The sequence below is a fragment of the Lissotriton helveticus genome, chromosome 10 (assembly GCF_964261635.1).
Source record: "Lissotriton helveticus chromosome 10, aLisHel1.1, whole genome shotgun sequence".
NCBI lineage: Eukaryota > Metazoa > Chordata > Amphibia > Caudata > Salamandridae > Lissotriton > Lissotriton helveticus.
The window spans coordinates 204,973,059-204,995,562 of NC_136071.1; the positions used below are offsets into that span (position 1 = coordinate 204,973,059).

Here is a 22,504-nt window from a genome sequence, read left to right on the forward strand (position 1 = left end):
TATATGCCCTTTTGATTTTTGATAAATAAACTATTTTCCAGACAAACGTTACCCTTTCATTTTCAGAAAATACAATAGAAATAAGCCCTTGAACACTTGATTGTTATTTTCTGAGCATGAAATACCATAACTCAGACCTCTTATACAGTGGCAGCTCCTCCGCAATGGTGGAGGAGCGTCTCCCCACTACCTAGCTCAGTGACAGCAAATGTAAAATAAAAATATGTGCTTGTTTTAATTTACATATGCCGGCTCTTAGCCAGCAGTGTTGGGAGGGGCAAGGAGAGGCACAGGAGGGGCGAGGAGGAGTGCTAGTGCACTCCGCTCCCTAAGTGCTCATGTGTGTTTGGCCAGCCATCTCAGACCAACCAAAACATACATGCGCACTTAGGTTTTCTCCAGCCCAGCGATATTGAGCACCCAGGCTACAGAAACCCCATAGACTTCCTGGTCTGAGCAGGGCGTCTTTCCTGCCCCCTCAGGCCAATCCATTGGACAGGGAGTCGGTCCCAGGGGCTGCTGGGACCAGGCAGGAAGAGAAGAGGCGGTGTGACGAGACAGCACTGGAGGTAACATCGGCAAAAGGTACTTTTTTTAACATTGTATTTTCCACTGCGTGACCCCTCCCGCGCAACCACCCTTAGTTTATGGAAGCCGCTGCTGCTCTTATACAGCTTTTAAATTTATGGTAAGCATGGATTTAGGTCCTATTTAATCGTCTCAACATGTCCATCCAATTATCTCCTGTACTAATGTTCCGATGGGTTGGATAATGTCTTATTTTCCAATGTCCGGGATCACATTACCTGCAGCCACGCAATGTTAAGGACTAGTACTAATTGGCAGTTAAGTCAACCAGATGCCAGAATGCCCATAAGAAAGCCAGCAATGATCTTCGTCATGTTTGGGAGCTGAGGAAGTTCCTGCATACCCAGTCTGACACTACAACACATGCTCCAGCTGCTTGCCCTCTATCACGGCATCCTAAATCCATTTAAACGTCAATGATGCATTCTCTCTCCTGAATCTCAATTGCTTGTCAACTACTCAGATTCTTGCAGGATGGATTGAGGTGAGAGGCAAAAAGGCCTTTCCTGTAAACTGACCAAGATTAGACTCCAAGAATAAATAACCAAAGGATGTCTCCCTGTGTGTGTTTCAGTCTGGGGATTTCTAGAGTGAGCTAATCCCAACCCAGGAATACATCTCAAATCCTAATAAAAATCAGTTGCCGATTCGCTAAACCTACATGCAAGCACAGGGAAGGAAGCGCCTGGGGCTTTCACAACACAGATTTTTCTGGATTTTAGTGAATTCCTCACCGTGATGGAGGTCCAGCGGTACTGCACCCAAATAATTGAGCTATGACTAGCAGGGACTGATGCAAGTTCTCTTTAGGTGATTGTGTCTATCTGTCAAACTTAACCTTTTCAATGGGAAGAGGAAGCAATGAATTGAGGAAGGTACTACCACGGCCAACAGCATGAACAAGCAAAACCTTCAGTCTAAGTAAACGGCTGACCCGCCTTTTGCCCTGCTCTTACATGAAGGCTGTCCATGTGACATGGAAGCACCTTCCTCATGGCAGTCTCCATAAGGGCCAGTAACTTATCTGAGGAACCACACGTTCAACCAGTCTTGAATATTGACATTGAGAGGTCTCAAAAGTAGTAGGGTTCTCAAAAGTAGTAGGGTTCTTTTTCTGGTGATAAAATGGGCCAGACCCCACTTGGTGTCGTTTATGCTCGCCAACAAGGCAATATTTAATGCAAAATAAAGGATTGTATTGCTGGGCAATAGTGACACAGAAAGATGCTGTTAACTACTGAATTCTCTTGGAAAACAATATATACACATACATACGAATAGTCATGTAAGACAAGAAAACCAAAAAAGAAAAGATATACCACTCAAAGGACTGAGTTATGTTCAATCGGCAACACCACAGGGGCAGTCTCGGCTCTTCGATCAATGCTCGTGACACAAAAACTATACAAACCTAAAATTAAAGCAAAAAGGCCCACTCAACTAATGGTATATCATAGCAATGTGTGTCGGCTGGGAGGAGAGTAAAAGCTGCTAACTGTTTGGGGCCACAACTTTTTTTTTAAACACAATCCCATGATAACACTACTACATCAAGTCATTAAAGACGTACTCACTAGATGTGAACTCTGGCAGCTCGAGCCATCTATAGTCCAAAGGACTTCAACTTTCCATTTTTAGCAAGACAGACAGATCTGCTTTATGGTAGTCTTGTTTTGATAGTTGCTCGGGTGACCAACCAGCTCTGAAAACCTACAAACACCAATTATAAAAATGTAAATATATTTTAATGTACATTGATGTAAAAGTATTCCTTCTACCTCTGGATTCTGGTGTCTGGAGTCAGAAATGCTTCTATCCACAAAGGCAACAGTCAAGCCCAAACTGCCAGGCCAGGTCCTTCCTGAACGCAAGCTACCCAAGACCAGTTTCACCTCGATTAGGTCTCTTCAGTGCTCCGAAAGCAGTCAACTTTCACTTGGACTACATGCAGCACGCTGATCACAATAAATCAAAACACTCCAGTTACTTAGACCATCTCTCTAAAATGAGCTTACCATCATTTGTGAGCGGAGACAAAAATACCCATTTGTGGATGTTTTTTGCCAATATGTTACTAAATTTATAAAATATGCAACATGTAAATTAGCATTCAGAGTAATGGTCACTCCCCAATCTCAAGTCCTCCACCAATACACCTGAAGGACGTTCAAAAATAATGAACAATCACAATAACTAAACTACAAATTACACCTGGAAAGGACATACTGAATAAATGTGTCCACCACAAGTCAGGGAGGCCCATAATCAAGACAATTTTTTTGCATGCCCACATTACAGACAACTAATTGAAGTCTTAATAATTTATGACGGCTGAAAGTGATGCTTGGGCGGGACACACTGAATTTACTTTCACCCTGAATGATTACATCTGCTCACAACGATTATAATATAGCAGCAGCAAAGTTAAGGTTTTGGAGAGCAAGGCATTGCCTTTTTTAACTCTAAGTAATACATTTAGATAAAAGTACCGCACGACGAGTATATGCAGAGTCGAGACTGCCTCTTGATTACACAGCCTCCACGTTAAAAGGAAACAATAACCCAGTGTTTTGTTCTTTAAACTCAATAGATAATCCTCTCCCATGCTTTCAGCACATAGAGCTCTGGCTGCCTTTCACCCAATTTATTAATGATAAATAAGTATGCAGGCCACCTCACATTACAAAGCAGCAGTGTACGCAGAGTAGAACAAGATTTATGAACGCGTGAGACACCTGTAGGTTTCAAAATGCATACCCCAGCCCCCAATCCTCGGCCATAGGTCATATTAGGTATATGCACCGGTATTTACATTACATCTTACAAACAGAACGAGGAAAATATTGCTTTCTGCTTTTAAAAGTAATTCATCATTTCATCTGCAACCATGTTATTCTCCGACTGCACACGGCGTCATACTTTTTAAACAACCCTGGTTATAATGTCGTTCTGTTATCTAGATTTAAGATAATTGAATGCAGTGAAAGAAATGCATGCTTCCTACAAGCAAATATTTTCTCCCGATGCTGTTCAGTAGCATTCACCTGTAGATTAAATGCAACAATAAATGTCAATCGTTAAACGGGAACAAACGGGCAGCTCTACGAACCATCAGAACTCAACATTAAGTACTGCTTGAAACCTACATTAACGGCTAGCCCGAATGTATAAGTAAAACTCGGGACCACTATGTAAAAGAGTTTTTAAAATTGGACAGTTTGCATTTTTATTTAACCCCCTTCGACACTTAGTAAAATAAGATAATATTGTCAACCAGTCAAAAAGTGTATTTGTTGGTTACTAAGTCGTATGTTGGACAGATGCATAACGAACTATGATCAATATCTCAAACATCCATGGACAACGTTTAATATGCAATACGCGCCCCATCTATGGCTCTGGTTACTCTATGCTACAGTCAGCGATAGTAAATAAGATGTGTTTTCATGTACATATACGCCCCCCCAAAATGTACATATGACGTTAGTTCCACCAGCAAGACCAACCCGTGCAATTAAAGCACCTGTAGGGCGACCTAAAAAATATTTGTCCCCAATAAAAAAAAGATATTTTGTGCCTCAGTTACATTCAAAGCAAGTAACACGTTTAAGGACGGAGTAAAGTAGTAATAATTAAATTATGTTATATTTGCTTAAATGGCTTTATATAATACCGTCATCTTACCCAGCTGCATCTTCCTCCCCTGTTGTTAATACCCTTCCCTGTGGCAGCGTTCAGAAGCAGCAGAGCGTCAAAGAACAGATTAAAATAAAATACATTTTGATGTGTAGGTGGTGGGGAAATATGGTTCGTAACATTCCCCTACGTCATATAATTACCTATGGAAACCACACAGAAATACAATCATTGCAACATGACACCCTCCAACAGCCACCGGATGCATTCCTACGAGCATACATGACAAATATCCCGAAAAAGGCGGCAGGTTTCCGTATGCGCGACTTACCTCCGGTCTCCCGACAGTGGGTCTCCAAATCCCGATTGCTTCTGGCCAGAGCTGCCAGGACTAAAGTATAAACAAGCCCGATCTACCTTAAAAAAAAAGCCCCAAACAAGCTCAATGGATGGCAAAAAAAAGCCCACGACAAGCCCCGCCCCACAAAACAACCCACGCGGATTCCAGAAACAAGGAATAACATGCTAACAAGTGTTCTACACTAACTAAATAAAAACATGAAGATTAGTAAAACAAATAAAATAAAAAACGTTTTTGCGTCGCTTTATTCGTCGACTCAGCATTTGTTTATCGGACGAAGGAGGGTAAATTTGCCCTAATCTTTTGAGCGCTCGAAATCCAAAGGCAGGGGAGTTGAGTGCGACGGGAGAGTCTTCCCATGCCGCCCGAGACACCTCGCAGGGCGGGCGTTTTCCATCTGACAAAGAATCCGCCATCTCAAGTCTTCCTCTCCTGTGCTTCTAAATACACCCCCCTCAGCTGAAGAAAAAACAACCCGGGCACAACAGCAACAACATAGCCTCCGACGGTTTAACGGCTCAAAAAGCGCTCGTGCTGAACCCAATGGCTTAGTTAAAACCAAGACACTGGAAAACAAGTCAGGTCCCGGGCCGCGCTGTGATTGGCTGACGTCACGGGGGTGTCCCGGCCGGCAGCCAATCACAGCGCGGCCCTAGAATGACGTCACGGGGGTGTCCCGGGCCGGCAGCCAATGGCAGCGCGGCCCGGGACAAAGGGGCGGGGCTTAAAAAAAGCACCAGAAACGCCCCCGAATCGCGTTTGAGAGAAAACGCGATTGACAGCCTCTGCCTCCCAATGGCTAGCCTCCATTTATGGAGCTAGCCAATTGGAAACAGAGGCTGTCCTAACCTCACTATTAAAAACAACAGATTTCGATCTGGGAGGGGCTTCGCCCCTCGCCAGGTTACGAAACCTAAAAAAAGAGGGCACTAGGCACATTTTGCAACTAAAGGACTCAAACGGCTTACTTCACTCATGTCCCTCTAAGATTATAGAAATCTTAGCTGATCACTTCCAAGATGTCTACACCCCCAGAGCCATGGTTACGGCTGAAGCGGCAATGTCGGCGCTTCGGGATGCACGGGTCGAGACTCTACCACCGGAAGCAGTTACTGATCTAGAGGCAGATCTGACGGAGGACGAGATTCGAGCGGCGATAGGCGCTTTGCGCACAGGCAAGGCGCTGGGCCCTAATGGGATTCCGATTGAGTGGTTCCAGGCTATGACGGACACCCTGAGCTCTCCTCTGCTGGCCATGTTCACGGAATGCCGGGAGGTGGGGACTCTACCCCTAGATCAACGGGTGGCAACCATAGTGGCCATCCCAAAACCAGGTAAACCGCCCATAGACTGTACGTCGTACCGCCCAATCTCCCTGCTTAACGCCGAGGCGAAGATTCTGGCGAAACTTCTAGCAAACAGACTGCTCCCGTACCTGGTGCACTTAATCCACCCGGATCAGTCGGGCTTCATGCCACATAGAAGCACAACACTGAACCTCCGGCGGGTGCACGGAGTATTGGCGCGAGCCCATCGACTATCGGAACCAGCGGCCATACTGTCATTGGATGCCAGAATGGCATTTGACATGGTGGAATGGCAGTACATGTTTGCGGTATTGGCTCGCATGGGCTTCGGCCCCAAGTTCCTTTCTTGGATTAAATTGTTATACACGAGCCCTGTAGCACATGTAACGGCCAACGGCCACGTCTCCCGTACGATCCCCCTGGCTAGGGGGACGCGCCAGGGATGCCCGCTATCCCCCTTACTGTTCGCACTAGTACTGGAACCTCTGGCTTCCGCCCTTCGGACTACCCCGTTATTGAAAGGACTGCAATGGGGTGATGGATGGGAGGATAGAGTCTCCCTGTACGCTGACGATATGTTGGTGTACCTATCGGACCCGATGGCTGGTATTCCAACGCTATTGGAGATCTGTGATGCTCATGGTCAGACCTCCGGATACACAATCAACTGGACAAAATCTGTCATTTATGTCCTGAAAGGTCCGCTACCCATTCTTCCTGATAGCTGTCCGTTGATGATAGCCGCCACCTCATTTAAGTATCTGGGTATACACATTGCCTGTGAGGTGGATGTGTTCTATGATAAGAACCTGTTGCCCCCACTTGCCCGCCTGAAGGCGGACGTGAGACATTGGAAAGCCCTGCCTCTCACACTGCTGGGACGCGCGGCATTATTCAAAATGATGGCTCTGCCGCGCCTTCTATATGTGCTGGAAAACACTCCGGTCTTGATACCGCCTTCCTATTTCCGGAAAGTAACAGCGGTGATGACGGACCTGCTGTGGGGAGAACGCCCTCCCAGAATAGCACATGCCAAACTCAATCGTGGGTGGTACGACGGAGGGATAGCTTTGCCAAACATGCAGCTTTATTATTGGGCTTCACAGCTCAAAGTCGTTAATCAGTGGATCCACGCACCACAGGCTGACCCAGCATATTTAGCAGATAGAGCGCAATTAGGAACGCGCAGCATGTTGGCTCCTCTCTACAATTCTAGCCAAATGGCGACGCTGTTCGGCCCAACCAAACATACCATATCGCTGTGGCACAGGGCGACGTCGCGACTTAAATGGAAAGGGGTCATAACTAAGCTCACTCCATTATGGGACACCAAGCGCCTAGGCTGTCTTCGGACATACAAGGGCTTTAATCAGTGGGACACCATTGGAATCTCGACAGTGGGAGATCTCTGGACCGCTACGGGTGTGATCCCTTTCTCCCAATTACAGCAGCAATACGAGCTGGGCCCCAATGAAACGTACCGATATTTACAAATAAAGCATGCATTGATGGCAGCGATTGAGCCAGGGTCGACTGTCCCGGACTCCTCGCCTCTGGAAGACAGACTGCTCACAGATTTCATGCAAACAGGTGCCACCTCACTCACCTATCGTAAATTGCTGAATAATCTCCCAGACCCCCTGCTCAAGCTGAGGGAGAAGTGGGAAACTGAATTAGGGTCCATGGATGAGACAGACTGGAACGCCGCACTAGCGTCACCTCGAGAGGCGGGCGTTTCAGCTCGATTCCGACTGATACAATTCAAAATACTTCACAGGGTATACTACACCAGAACCGCCCTGCATAGAATGCACAGGGCAGAACACCCGTTTTGTCTTAGGGGATGTGGGGAGGAGGGGACATTACTGCACACACTTTGGGATTGTCCCATTATTTTGACATATTGGCAACAGATCATGCGCACTATCTCCCAAACCCTTGAAACCTCATTGACGCCAGATGCGCGTGGGTGTCTGCTGAATGTGTGGGGGGGAACCGACTTGACACATCGGAAGCGGCAGTGGATAACTATTGGGCTCATGGTAGCCAAGCGAGACATCGCGCAGCGGTGGGGAGTGCCTGACATACCTACGTTGACACTGTGGTGCAGAACGATGGATAAACTCATGTTAACTGAACGGGCAGTGTACGAACTGAGAGCCAACCCTCGCAAATGGAACGAGATCTGGAATGCATGGAATAGATATAGAGGGGGACTGTGTGAACCCCTTTCTGAGGAAGTGGAAGACAGTTCGGGAGATGAAGGGGACCTGGATGAATGAACATTGAGAGGTGGGACAGGGGCAGAGGGGAAGATAGCGACCGTATGACATGGGGAACGCCCGGCCTAGAGCTCAGGAGGGGATTAGGACACATACTGCAACACCTACACCGGCAAGTGGCGACAGAGATGCCACGAAATGTCTAACGATGACTATTTGATCTGTAAGAGTCTAAAGTTTTGTTTGATTTATATAAAAATGAGACGATGCATGATCCGAGACTACTTATGTATTGCCTAGCAACATTGTTCGAATTTGCTGCCGGACCAGAGAGTTGTCGGCTAAACAGCTGTGTACATTCATAGAGGTGATATCGCATGTGTAACAGTAACTGTTGATTCGCTGACTACTACCTTGTATTATTGGCATACTTACAATAAAGTCTTTTTAAAAAAAAAAAAAAAAAAAAAAAAAAAAACATCACCGGCGGACTTTTTTTTAAGGCGCTATTTGCAATTTCACAGTGAATTTACAGTGACTACTTCCGGCCAAACGGGTAACGCCTCGTCTTGTTTCAGTTGCTTAATTTTTAATCAAATAATTAATTAAATACACAAACGCGGCTGAAACGGACCGTGCTTGTGCGATTAAATAATATAAAACAACGAGGGGTGAGGGGCTGAAGCAGGAGAGGCTGTCTGAGCGGCCATTACGAGCATGGCGCCGGCGCTGTAAATGAAAAGAAAAAAGTGCTTACTGTCCTTTATAGGAGAGCGTGTAAATTCGCCTTTAAAAGATCCAGTCCCGGTGGGTGGGGCCAAGAGTGGACAGGGTGGTAACCATGAGGGACTAAAAAGCCTCCTGGACAGTCAGTACACCCCGTTTAGCATAATTGGTGACGTCAAATGACGAACACCAATGAAGATTACAGCCGGAGACGAAAGTTAACTGCGTAAACCGTATTGATTCCAAGAAGCCTCGCATGGTGAGAGCAACGCATGTGCGCTGCTAAAACCAGGCGAGACCTAAAAAGCGATAAGGAAAACATTTTACTATAGCAATGGTAAATACCAGATTACATCAAAATATCGGAAATGTTACAGGAAAAAAAAAATAATCACAGAGTTACTTAGGGAAAATTAAGTCTAAAAACTGTTGTCCTGTTTGCAGCAGAGATGCTACTCTCGTTTTGTGCACAAACTCCCATTTGCTTCCAAAATAGGATTACAAGCCAGATCCAAATCGGCATGACACAAGAGTTTGTAACTCCTGTGAGCAAACAGTGCAAAATACCAGTTTGGGCAACTCAGAAAGGGTAAATTAATGAGTAATTTACATGTAATGTCTCATCCTGAGGAATATGGAACTGGGTACAAAGTGCACACCCGCTATTTAATGAGAGCACATTTTGCAACACCATTTTGCACAAAGGCTAGAATCAACCCCAAGTGTTTCAAACCCAGTGTATCAGGGTGAGGGGCATACTTACCTTTGACAATGCACGCTGGCCCCATGTGAAGTGCTACTCTGAAGCACCTTAACTTGCATATCTTCAGGAGCAGAAGATGTGGGGAGTGTGGGAGCTGTCTGGACAATAGCCTCACATCTCCACATTATGCTAAACACTCTAGTAAAGACAAAAAGGAATCCATACCTTATGGAACCACCGGATGCTCACAAGGGTTGTAATGTCATACATCCACAAAGGTAAACAAACTTTACAACGCAACTTTTACATCGCAGAGCCTTTACAATGCAACCATTACAACGCAAACTATTACAACGCATTGCTCTGGGGGGCGCTCTAGGATAGGGAATAGGTTAATTTACTATCCAATAACCTTCCCTAGTGTCCACGGGGACTGGAGTTGGAATAGTAAATTAAACTATTCACTATCCAGCACCCCAAAGCACTATGCGTTGTAATACTTGCGTTGTAAAGGCATGCGATGTAAAAGCATGCGTTGTAATGTCATACATCCCTCACAAGACTTGTCAATAGTGGAGGTCATCTTGAATGCCTACAATAAACGTTCCTCAAGGTTCCGAGCGTCTTTCATAGACAATCGAGATAGATATTTGCTGCAGCTGGAACTTGCTATTTAAAGCTAGAATACTTGTAAACTGTTACGCTGAGAAGTCAACTAAAGGCATCATTGATACTAGAGAGTATTCACGCACCAAACTTTCAAATGTTAAAGAGACTTGCACTTTGTTTTTTTTCACTAGGAGCGATCTGTTAGGATTACAAACTAAATTTTGCAATTTGTAGTTTCATGAGTCCTCTGTAAGGATATCAAATTCTATTTCGCACTTTGCTTTACACCGGGAGTCATCTCTTAGTATTACAGACTCATTGCACTATATTATTCTCAGAAGCAGTGATCTGATTGGATTTTGAATTCATTAACTTGTCCAAATGTTCTCTTAAAAAACGTCAACAGAATCACATAGGCACGTAGCTGTTTTTGTGAGACAAGTACATTATTAACCTGGTACAACGAACACACGTAGAACCACAAAAAGTTATTTCACAACATTGAAGCTCAGAAAAAATACTTAGTTTCATTTCATAACAGAAAGTGTGAAATACTGAGCGCATAAACAGATATCAATGCTCCTACAGAGACGATTAAGCCCAGCGGTGGAAACTGGCAGTGTGCTGATATTGAGTGTCTGTGTTGCTCTTTCATTCTGTGCTCCTGTTTCCCTGGCTCTACCGCTAATCAGCACAGTGAAGTGTGGATGCTACTATCACTCACGTTGAATCCAGATTGCAAAACTGACAAAGTGGAGGACTAGGGGACATTGAATAAGCTTGTGGGAATTGACCCAACAATACCGTTTGTGTAAACTTGCATATCTACAAGTTTAAACCACTAATAACCAGATAGAGCTAGAATTTTCTAAGATATTATACACACTTGTTGAGTTAATCTAATGGGAAAGAGCCTGACCCAATACCTTCAAGTCACAGTTAAGAATCAGCAGCTGAGAGAACACAGTTTTTCTTCCCTCCAAGGATGTTAAAATAACCTAATGGATTTAGGCAAATACCGTGAATATTATTCATAAACCTGCAGACAAGCATTTATGATACGCCTTATATGAATGGCCATAATTATAATTCTCATGGTTAACATTTATAAGGCGTCTCTCATTCTTGCTCTTCTACACGTGATAAACTACATTTTTAAAAGAAAAAAAGCTTACATGGTAGTTTCTTTTGAAATACAGTAACATTTACAGTCCTTTACATAAAATACCTGAAATCTACTATTTCAGAATTTTCCCGCTCAAGATGTCTACCCTTGGACCAAATTCAACAACTGTTTTCTTAAATTCATAAACAACATGAGGTAAAGCATCAGGGAAGACCAAGCCAAAGGCGGGAATCTACATATCATAAAGGCAATGTTCATCTTTCATCACATTTCTCAATAACAAATAGTAATATGGTTGGAATCGTAGCAAAAAAAGAAAGGGACTCTGCAGTGACAAGGTGCAGTGAAAACAGTAACAAAGCAAAGTTAATATGACTGCCAATGAAGAAACTGCAAACAAAACAAAACTGACGACAGGTGGTGATGTGTGCAAATGGTGTCTACTTCATTTCCTTAAGTTATTATATATTCCTGACATGGGAGATAAACACGTGGCAAAATAAAATGATCAATCACTTATTTTAACTGATGTTCCTAGGCCTCATACACATTTTTTTACATATGTGATTTATATCATGAACCACAGTACCATAACCATCCAAAAACTGGCTTCAGGCTCATGGAAGAACTGCCGATTTTTTTGTGTATGCAAGGACTGTGCCGGCTTCAATGGGCTGAAAGTCCTAAAGAAGTACAAAAAGGGAACAACAATAACTTATTTACAAAGAAACCATGAGATTGCCACCAAAATATATAGTCTGAAATTTGTTTTCAATTTCCTACCTAGTGAACTGTATTATTGCTTCACATAAGCCAACATTTCGTATTTTTTCATTCTTTTCAACCTCGTTTGGATGATAGAATAGAATTTTCTTCTCCTCCTAATAATATAAAAGATCAAGTAAGGCACACAGGATGCATCTTATTTCCAAACATGGTTAAACTGCAAACCAAAATGTAATCTAAATGAGCGGAGACTGCCATATATTTTGCACTTTCACATCACGGATCTCGATTTCAGTGCGTTTAAGTTCAGCACAGTTTCATCCAAAGGAGAACACTATTAAATTAAGATTTGGATTATTGAGTATCTTGCATTTACAAGAGCATATTAAAGCACAACTGAGACTGTTTTCCAAATTCTGTAAATATATATTTCATCTAGATACTTGAACATCTATGTCCTTCTCCTAGGAGTCCCCTTCCAATTGTGGCATTCAAAAATTATAGTTATTGAAAGAACTTGCAAATATTTATTTTGCCTTGCCTTTGCTATTGCTTAGCGTAACTCCCCAAGCTAACTCTCTCCACCTTTCCATTACAGTAACAACTCCAATGTTAGCTCTTCCTGTCTGTGTACTTATAACTCTTGTCAACATGATATTACACAAGCAGACTAACCTGTAGCTAGGCATCGAGATCACCAAAGCATCCCATCACGGACTGGGATCTGGGAACTTTGGCTAAATTCTTCCGACCATACTAGGGCCCTCTGACAAAGACACCTACACCATCCCAACTATGGAAGGAGTAACATTCCCCCACCAATCCAACATGGACTACAATCACAAACATGCATTGGGAGAAGTCGGAATACCCACACGCCTACGGCATCAGCCATTGGGAAAAGCCACATTTTGGAAGGCATGTAGTAGAGAATGACAGGGAAGGGAATCAAGCAGACAATACTGGAGTAAGATGCCAGATAAATTAGGACAATCATACACATCTTAAATCAAAAACACACAAAAGGATCTAGTTCTAATATAGCAGAAGGAATAAGGCTTGTGCTCAGTGATTTAGTTGACAGTGGATCCTAGATCCTTTCCCTTAAGGGCACACTCCACTCGCAGGAACTGCTAAGATTCATGCACTCCACAGCAAGAACAGTCTATCTAAATGGTACGTGTCACTGCCCAAAAACCTTATAACATACCAAAGTAAATTACTCCTGAGAAATGCAACATTAATTCCGATGTCATGTAAGAGTTTTTCAGAGCAATGCTATAGAAGAAGCACAGTTTTTTCTGTCACATTTCTTTGGTCTGAAAATTATGCATGAACGGTTATCATATTCGAGATGCAGCTATAGCACAGGAAATATTATTTTGATCCTTGAGGCTTTTAGTATTAGGGCCTTTTCTTTCTTAGATCAACACTTGCAAATTTAAACTCAAGCAGCCACCTTCTGAAGAAACAGGGTGATAGGAAAAAAAAACACTGACATTGTTACAGCCAACTAAACCTAAATTCGGGAAATGAAACCTCCCCAAAAATATTTTAATTTGCAGGGGTTTTAAAAATATGTTGTAATTTGCTCTTTTGTTTGCTTCTACTGCTGAGGTGCACATGCTGCTTGGTGGTGTGCAAGTTGTTTCACGAGCCGTTGCGCAGAGACATTAACTGTAGCAGCTGCAAAGCCAGCTCATACTTCGTGCCCGGATGCTACACACTGAGTCAAGGAGACATGCCCAGCTCCCTCACACACGGACCATGGTGGGCTGGTCCAGCTATAGCAGCTTCCAGAGAATTCTGCAGTTACTGTGTGTGAAGTACTACATGATCAGAGCTGTTGATTTCAGTGATAGACCAGTGGAGCTTTGCAATGCAGAAAGACCAGAGAGGTGTGAGGTGCTGTCGTTTTGGCTGCAACAGAAAGGAGCAAGGGAGAACAAGGGACGTCCAAGTACGGTGTAGGTGCACAAGTTACTACTTGTGTAACGATATATCTGTAAGAGACATTAGTTAGTATTAGATTCCTTACCTTAGAATATCCCCAGGCGTCAGACTGGATCCGGAAACTTTTGCGTAGCAGTACCCTTGCGCGTCGGTAGGCGTCATCTGCGGCTCCGCGTCCGTCGTCGGCGTCGTGGGCGCCGTGATGACGTCGTCGGAGTACTTAGACGCAGCCTCCGCGTGCTGACGTCAGTTCTTAGACACAGCTTTTCCGCGCCAGAAACGCAGAGCCATGTCAAAAAACCAACACTGGTGCCATTGAAACTAGGGCCCTGAAAGGGGTAAACCCTAACCCTAGATATCGGTTCGCAGAACGGGGAGGATGGGTGGGTCGGTAAGGAATCTAATACTAACTAATGTCTCTTACAGATATATCGTTACACAAGTAGTAACTTGTGCATCTGAAAGAGACACGTTAGTATTAGATTCCTTACCTTAGAATAGATACCCCAGCAATACCAACTCCGGTGGTGGGTCTGCGAACCAATAATCACACCAGAAAGTCCTGGAGGACGGAACGGCCAAAGAAGCCATCCCTCCGGACTTGGCTGTCCAGGCAGTAGTGTCTTGCAAACGTGTGCAGCGATGCCCACGTAGCTGCCTGACAGATGTCTTGTAAGGGCACTCCCCGGCCCAGGGCAGTTGTAGTCGCCGTGGCACGGGTAGAGTGAGCCCGCAATCCAACAGGGGGCTCCTTTTTAGCCAAGGAGTAGCATGCCTGGATACACAAGATGATCCACCGGGAGATGGTCCTCTTGTGCACCGCTTTCCCCTTCTTCGCGCCCACGTAACCAACAAAGAGTTGGTCATCCACCCGGAACTGGCGTGTGCGATCCAAGTAAAATGAGAGCGCACGTTTTGGGTCCAGACGGTGGAGCCGCTCTTCCTCTTTAGAGGGATGCGGTGGCGGGAAGAAGGTTGGCAAGGTGATAGACTGCCCGATGTGGAAGGCCGTGACAACCTTGGGCAGGAAAGATGGCTTAGTACGCAACACCACTTTGTCCGGATGGACGGAAAGGAAAGGTGGAGTACAAGAAAGGGCCTGGAGCTCACTCACTCTCCGGACAGAGGTGATGGCAACCAGGAAAGCAGTCTTCAGAGTTAGAAGGCGTAGAGGACAGTTGTGAAGTGGCTCAAAGGGAGCGCACGTCAGTAATGTAAGAACCAGGTTCAAGTCCCACTGAGGCATCACAAACGGAACAGGAGGAAACGTGTGTGTGATGCCCTTAAGAAATCAATTTACAATAGGGGACTTGAACAAAGAAGGTTGATCAGGCAGCCTCAGAAAGGCTGAAAGGGCAGAAAGGTAGCCCTTGATAGTGCCCAGAGCAGAGCCCTGCCGGGCAAGAGAAAGAAGGAAGAGAAGAACCTCAGAAAGAGGGTCAGCAAGAGGATCCACAGCCTTTGCTGTGCACCATGCCACAAATCTGTTCCACCTGCAGGCGTATACCGACTTTGTGGAGGGACGCCTGGCTGCCAGAATGACGTTACAGACTTCAGGAGGCAAGTCAAATGGCCTCAACTGTCGTCGCTCAATCTCCAAGCATGGAGGTGGAGACTGGACAGGTTCGGGTGGAGGACCGTCCCCTGCTGCTGCGACAGAAGGTCCTCCTGAAGAGGCAGACGAACCGGGGGATCGACTGACATACTGAGTAGCTCTGGATACCAGTACCTTCGTGCCCAGTTCGGAGCCACAAGGATGACTTGGGCCCGGTCGCGCTTGATCTTCTTCAGCACTCTGGGCAGAAGTGGTATAGGCGGAAAGGCGTACAGTAGACCGCAGCTCCACTCGTGACGAAAAGCGTCTCAGAGCGAGTGCCGCCTTGGAAATTCCAACGCGCAGAACTGATGACATCGCGCGTTCTCTTCGGTGGTGAATAGATCTAACCAAGGCTCTCCCCATTGCCGAAAGAGGCCTTGCGCCACGTCCGAGTTCAGACGCCATTCGTGATCCATCTTGCACCGACGGCTGAGCTCGTCCGCCCTGGCGTTCAGAGAATCTGCCATGTGTTGAGCCACCAGGGTCACGCCCTGGCGTTCCAGCCATTGCCAGAGGCGCAGAGCCTCCTGGCAAAGGGTCCACGACCCCACCCCGCCCTGTTTGTTGCAGTACCACATGGCGGTGGTGTTGTCCGTGAACATCTGCACTACACTCCCCCGGACAGAGGGGAGGAATGCTTTCAGTGCTAGACGAATCGCCCGTAACTCCAACAGGTTGATGTGGAGGCGGGCCTCCGCCGGAGACCAGAGGCCTCTGATCTCCGCCTCTCCCATGTGGCCTCCCCAGCCCTGGAGGGACGCATCCGTCACAACTACGTGCTCCGGTTGGGGAAGGGAGAGGGATCTGCCGCTGACCCAATCGCGGTCCGTGAGCCACCACTGCAGCTGTCTCGCAGTGCCCTCCGAGATCAGGACGTGGTCGGATAGGTTGCCCTGATGCTGGGCCCACTGAAACTTCAGGTCCCATTGCAGAGCCCGCATCCGCCACCTGGCGTGATGCACCAGCAGGATGCAGGAGGTCATCAGCCCCAGAAGCCGCAGCGTCAACCTGACCGAGACCCGGGATAACGGCTGAAAGATGGGAATCAGAGCCTGAATATCCCGGACCCGCTGCTCGGGTGGATAAACCCGAAACTGCGCCGAGTCGAGAACCGCTCTGATGAAAAGGAGCTTCTGAGAGGGGCACAGGTGTGACTTCCGGCACATTGATTGAGAACCCCAGCCGATGCAGGAGATCTGCCGTAGTCTGGAGGTGGCTGACGACTGTCTGGGGCGAGCCCGCCTTCAACAACCAGTCGTCGAGGTAGGGGGAAGACTGAAACCCATAACCTGCGCAGATGAGCTGCGACCACCGCCATCACCTTTGTGAACACCCGTGGGGCGCTGGTAAGGCCGAAGGGGAGAACGGTAAACTGAAATTGCTCGTGGCCAACCGTGAACCGCAGGTAGCGCCGGGAGGACGGGGATGTGGAAATAAGCGTCCTGCAAGTCCAACGCTACCATCCAGTCTCCTGGGTCCAGGGCAGCTAGGACCTGAGCCAGTGTCAGCATCTTGAACTTCTCCTTCCGGAGGAAGCCGTTGACGTTCCGTAGGTCCAAGATAGGGCGTAGGTCCCCTTTGCCCTTCTTGGGCACCAGAAAGTAGTGGGAGTAGCAACCACACCCTACTTCTGGCCCAGGAACGCGCTCGATGGCCCCCTTGGCCAAGAGGGCCGTAACTTCCTCCTGCAGAAGTCGCAAATGATCCCCCGATACACGGTGGCTCTGCGGTGGCATGGCTGGAGGAGTCGCCTTGAAGGGGAGGGAGTAGCCCCTTCGGACGATCTGCAGCACCCACCTGTCTGAAGTGACGGTGCGCCAGTGGAGGTGGTGATGGCGAACCCTGCCCCCCACTGGCGTCACATGGGCCTGAAAGCACGGACTAGGAGGGTTTTGAGGCGGATGCTGCGGGGGAAGGTGTGGACTGACCTCGCCGTTGCCCACGACCGCCCGGACGGCGGTTCCCACGGCCGCTACCGCGTTGGGTATTGCCCTGCGGAGCGTGGCTGGCGGCACGTGTGGGCGCACCCCTTCCGTGGCCACGAAAGGAGTGAAAAGCAGCCGATTGCTGGCGCGGGGCCGAGAGGCCCAAGGACTTGGCCGTAGCCCTGGAGTCCTTAAAGCGCTCGAGCGCATGGTCTGCTTTGTCGCCTAAGAGGCGACGGCCATCGAACGGCATGTCCAGGAGTGTGTTCTGGACATCTGCCGAAAAGTTGGCGGACCTCAGCCAGGCGTGGCGTCTGACCGCCACCGTCGTTGCCATCGCTCTACCCAGCGAGTCAGTGGTATCCAGCCCACACCTGATGGAATATTTGGCTGCATCCCGGCCCTCCACAAGGGCTTGGCCCAGTTTGGCCCGTACCTCCAACGGACACTCTGGCAGCCCTTCCGCGACCTTATCCCACACAGAGTGGGTGTAACGGCCCAGGAGGCAGGCGGTGTTGGAAGACCGCAGACCCAGACTAAGGGATGAGAAGATCTTTTTCCCATACTGTTCATACCTCTTGGATTCCCTGTCCGGCGGGGCCGACGGGAACGCGGTCTGGGAATTGGAGGCCTGGATGACCAGGCTCTCGGGGTGGGGTGGGTGGACAGGAAACATAGTCGCCCGGGGCTGGGCGGTGGCGTCTGGCCACGTTCCTATCTACGGGCGAACCCGTAGCGGGCTTGGACCAAGTGCCCAGAAGAACGTCGGTCAAGGCCTCATTAAAGGGCAGCAGAGGCTCGGCCGAGCTTGACTGCGGTTTAAGGACCTCAGTGAGGAGATTAGTCCTCACGGCCGCGACTGGGAGCTCAAAGCCCAAGGCCTTGGCAGCCCTCATCAGCACCACACTGTAGGTTGCCCCCTCCTCCGAAGCCACGGTAGGAGGGGAGACAAAACCAGTGTCTGGAAAGGTGTCCAGGCCACTGGCCTCCCCAAGGTCTCCTGTCCAGTCCTCATGAGACTGACACTCTCTGGTCAGAGGGTCCTCAGAACCCTCCCAGTCCTCCTCAGCACCCATCTCCTGAAACTCAGGGTCCTCAACCAATGGGATCTGTTCATAGAAGTGAAACTCCCCAAACGACGTCTGGAGCGGCGCCCATCGGGGCCGTCCCGTCGCCGGAACAGGAACGAGGGTGGGACCGGGGACGGCGCCGCCCGAGGACGGCCCCGGAGGCGAAACCTGAGGGTCCGAAGCCGGGGAGGTCGTAAGGTCCACCGGCGACGAACCAGATCCCGAAGGAGGTCCAGCAGCGTCCTGCGGCGCCGGGCCCGAAGGCGCCGGAACAACTGGACCCCTCGGCGCCAGGCCCGAAGGCGCCAGCGGCGTCTGGATAACGGGAACCTGCGGCGCCGGGCCTGAAGGCGTCGGCGGCGTCGGGGCCGTAGCACCCGACGGCGTCGGGGCCGATCCCCCCGACCCGCTAGGGGTCCCGGACGGGTCCGCTGGGTCCGAAGGCGCCGCGGAGCCCGTCGGAGGAGAGAGTTTCCTCATGGCCATAAGGAAGCGCTCAATCTCCTCTGGCGTCGCGTTAAGCCCAGGGACTGTAGGGTATGGGGCTGGACGCGGCGCCTGCGACTCCGTCGGAGCCACGTGGGTGGTGTCACACGAACCCCCGGCCGCATCGCGCGAGCATCGGGGGGAGTCCGAAGAGCGATGACGCCGCTTGGACTTCTTGTGCCTCTTACCTGACGACGACTTCGACCCGGAGGAGTGCGGTCTACTCTCGGAGCTGTGGTGGCTCCGAGCCCGCGACCTGTCCCTCGACCTCCCATGGGACCGAGACCTCTCGCGGCGCGGGACCGACTGCCGGAGTTCGAGACGCCTGCGGGACCGCTCCCGCCTGGCTTTTGAAGAGAGGGCCCGGCAGTCGGAGCAGGCCTTGTCGTCGTGGTCGACGCCGAGACAAGTTAAACACCGGCGGTGAGGATCCGTGACCGACATCAGGCGGTCGCAATCCTCGCAGTGCTTAAATCCGGGCATCCCTACGGCACGGTCGGAGTCGAAAGACTTCGAAAAATGATCAAAAACGATCAAAAAAGTTAGTAAAAAAATGACTAGGGTTACTGCTTTTTCCAGATCTGCGCTTGCTGGCGCGGAAAAAAGAAGAACTGACGTCAGCACGCGGAGGCGACGTCTAAGTACTCCGACGACGTCATCACGGCGCCCACGACGGACGCGGAGCCGCAGACGACGCCTACCGACGTGCAAGGGTACTGCTACGCAAAAGTTTCCGGATCCAGTCTGACGCCTGGGGATATTCTAAGGTAAGGAATCTAATACTAACGTGTCTCTTTCAGATGTGAGGCTACACAAGTTAACAGGCTTTAATCACATTAACAGAGGTTGCACGGACACAGGATGTGTGGGTGTCTCCTAGGGCACAGATATGGGCGCTGTCATTTCAACAGCCAATGTTTTTCAATAAAGTTTTTCAATGTTTCTCACTATCTTAAAGTATTTTATTCATACTTTTCTGCGAGATCCAAACTCATGGATTATTCATAGTTGCAATGTTTTCATACTCCTTCATTAATATGAACACTTTACATTCATCCATTAGTTATTCCCATGTATCAATTTCCAATGGATTTCGGCATAAGCCTTCGTCAGGGAAATCTGTAAGTATAAACGAAGTAATGTTGGGATTCTGTACCGAATGACTACCTCTGAGTGTTAATAGCTTATATAGTGCCTCTATGGTAGCCCATTTCAAATGTGTGCTCAAACACCCACTAAGGTGCAATTACGCGCTAGTATACCATAAATATCACCGTGCGGGGGTGAAAGAAAATAAATAAACATGCTCATTATTAAAATCTAGAACGAAGTGGCATTTATAGCATTCGTCTCATGGTATGCGATGGAGTGTGCTCGAACTCAAATGAACCTAAACGGGGTCCCGAGTGTGTTAGACTTTAAACTCAAAAGGCGCTGCTAATCGCCGTGAAATTCAAACGGTGCACGATATGCGCTTTAACACAACATCGCGCTCAGGCAAATAGTAACTTACCGCTAATTCAATGTAGAGTGTGCTTAGACTCGATTCAAGGCATCCGCCATGGTTCTCCGCGCTGTATGCGGCGTGTGACGTATAAAAAGGGGGTTGGTTCTAACGTGTGACGCTACGCACTTGAAACAAATTAAAGGGACAGAGTTGAATAATGTGCTTGTGTTCACTACCAGTCTGAATAAAGAGTTAGTGTTGAATGGCGTGTATTGCATCCATGTTCGCATTTGGTGCATAAAATGACAAATGGGCACTGTGGCCACCTGGTGATGCTTAAAAGCATAAGACACAATTAAACTGTAAGCCACAACGTCTGTTGCGCTCTACTGCCTATGTTACACAAAAATAATATAGTTATTACTTCAATCATAGATAACAGCCAAATTCAGTCCTTTCATTCATCCCTCTCGGTTTGAGGGTCTGCAAATGGAATATCCAATAGTTCTCTCGTTTCAATAGGGTTTTCTTATGGTCTCTATCATCACGTTTTTCCACAACCTCCAAAATGCATGCTTTAATTTGATTAATTTGATGGTTAGCATCAATGTAGTGGGAAGCTACTACTGATTTAAGAGCTCTAGTCCTGATGTTACTCTTGTGTTCATTAAGGCTCACCTTTAGTTTCCTTTCCGTCTGGCCTATGTATGCCTTACCACAAGGGCATTTAATCATATAGATGATGTTCGTTGTGTCACATGTCGCATTCACCTGTAGGCTAATTTTGTTGCCCCTCATTGGGTGTGTAATGGTGTTCTCTTGTAAGATGTTGTTGCAATTACCACAATTTCTACAGGGGACGGTGCCCTTGAATTTCCTAGCTGGTCCTTCAGTGGGTGCTTGTTTAATAATTTTCCCCAAGTTCCTCCCTCGGGAAAATGCGAAGACAGGCATTTCAATGAAGATGTCTTTAAAATCCAATTCCGCTTGCAAAAGAGGCCAATGCTTCTTGATAATATTTTTGAATTGTGGACTAGGGTCTTTTGTGACCTTTTGTGATGATAACAATGCTTTTCTGTCGCGGGTGGTGACTCGCTCCATTGATTGTTTCAAGGCTGTCTCTGGGTATCCTCTATCTCTGAAACGTTGGATCATTTTATTTGACTGTTCCATGAATTCCATGGGGTCCGAGACAATTCTTTTAACCCGCAGAAGTTGCGAGTATGGTAGATGATGTTTGAGGGATTGTGGGTGGAAGCTCCGGTATGCTAGCAAATTGTTCCGATTAATGAATAGGGTGGTTTCAAATTTATTGTTCTTCTTCCTTACTGTGACATCCAAATAATGTATGCACTCATCTTGAACTTCAAAGGTAAACTGTATGCGTTCATCTACTTTGTTTAATTCCATGATGTTGTTTATCAGTTTTTCTTTGGTTCCTTTCCATAAGATAAATATGTCGTCTATATATCTGAGATATAGACGTAGATGTTCTTTCCATTTGTGGTTTTGTAATTTATGCTGATGTTCATGTTGGTTAATAAAAGGGGGTGGTGATGGACAGAGCATCTGAATTAAGCAGAACCCTCCTACCCAGTCAAAAGATCAGGGCTTGATCCATCACCGTTTTTTTAGCTCACTGCACCATCCCAGTTCAGAACCTGGCTATATGCAAATTAGTCTGTCCCTGGCCCAGTGCATCATGGGAACAGGGCAGACCAAACTACCAAGCCAATTCTTTACTGGAAAGGAAACAAGCTTCCGGGGACCGGTTTCTGGCATTGCAGCCGTCTTCGGCCCGGCTTGCTTGAATCCTGATGGTGCAGTGAGCAAGGGACTCATGTCTGAGCATACCCTTCCACTCCTATAGTGGCCAAAACGATTAATAAAAGGGGGTGGTGATGGACAGAGCATCTGAATTAAGCAGAACACTCCTACCCAGTCAAAAGATCAGGGCTTGATCCATCACCGTTTTTTAGCTCACTGCACCATCCCAGTTCAGAACCTGACTATATGCAAATT

General features: G+C 47.5%; 1 protein-coding gene across 5 annotated transcripts in view; it reads right to left on the reverse strand.

Annotated features, from left to right (window-relative positions):
* CCZ1 (CCZ1 vacuolar protein trafficking and biogenesis associated) overlaps nt 1–22,504 on the reverse strand; it is a 249,034-nt gene that overhangs the window by 193,959 nt on the left and 32,571 nt on the right. For 2 of the 5 annotated variants that reach the window (XM_078665155.1, XM_078665154.1), the window contains 2 exons: nt 12,062–12,159; nt 11,868–11,961 (listed from right to left, as the gene is read on the reverse strand). The exons of 2 other annotated variants lie outside the window; for them this stretch is intronic. In XM_078665155.1, the coding sequence (XP_078521281.1) occupies nt 11,868–11,961; nt 12,062–12,159 (192 nt within the window). The remainder of the gene's footprint in view (nt 1–11,867; nt 11,962–12,061; nt 12,160–22,504) is intronic. One more of the 5 variants, XM_078665159.1, reaches the window with a different exon arrangement.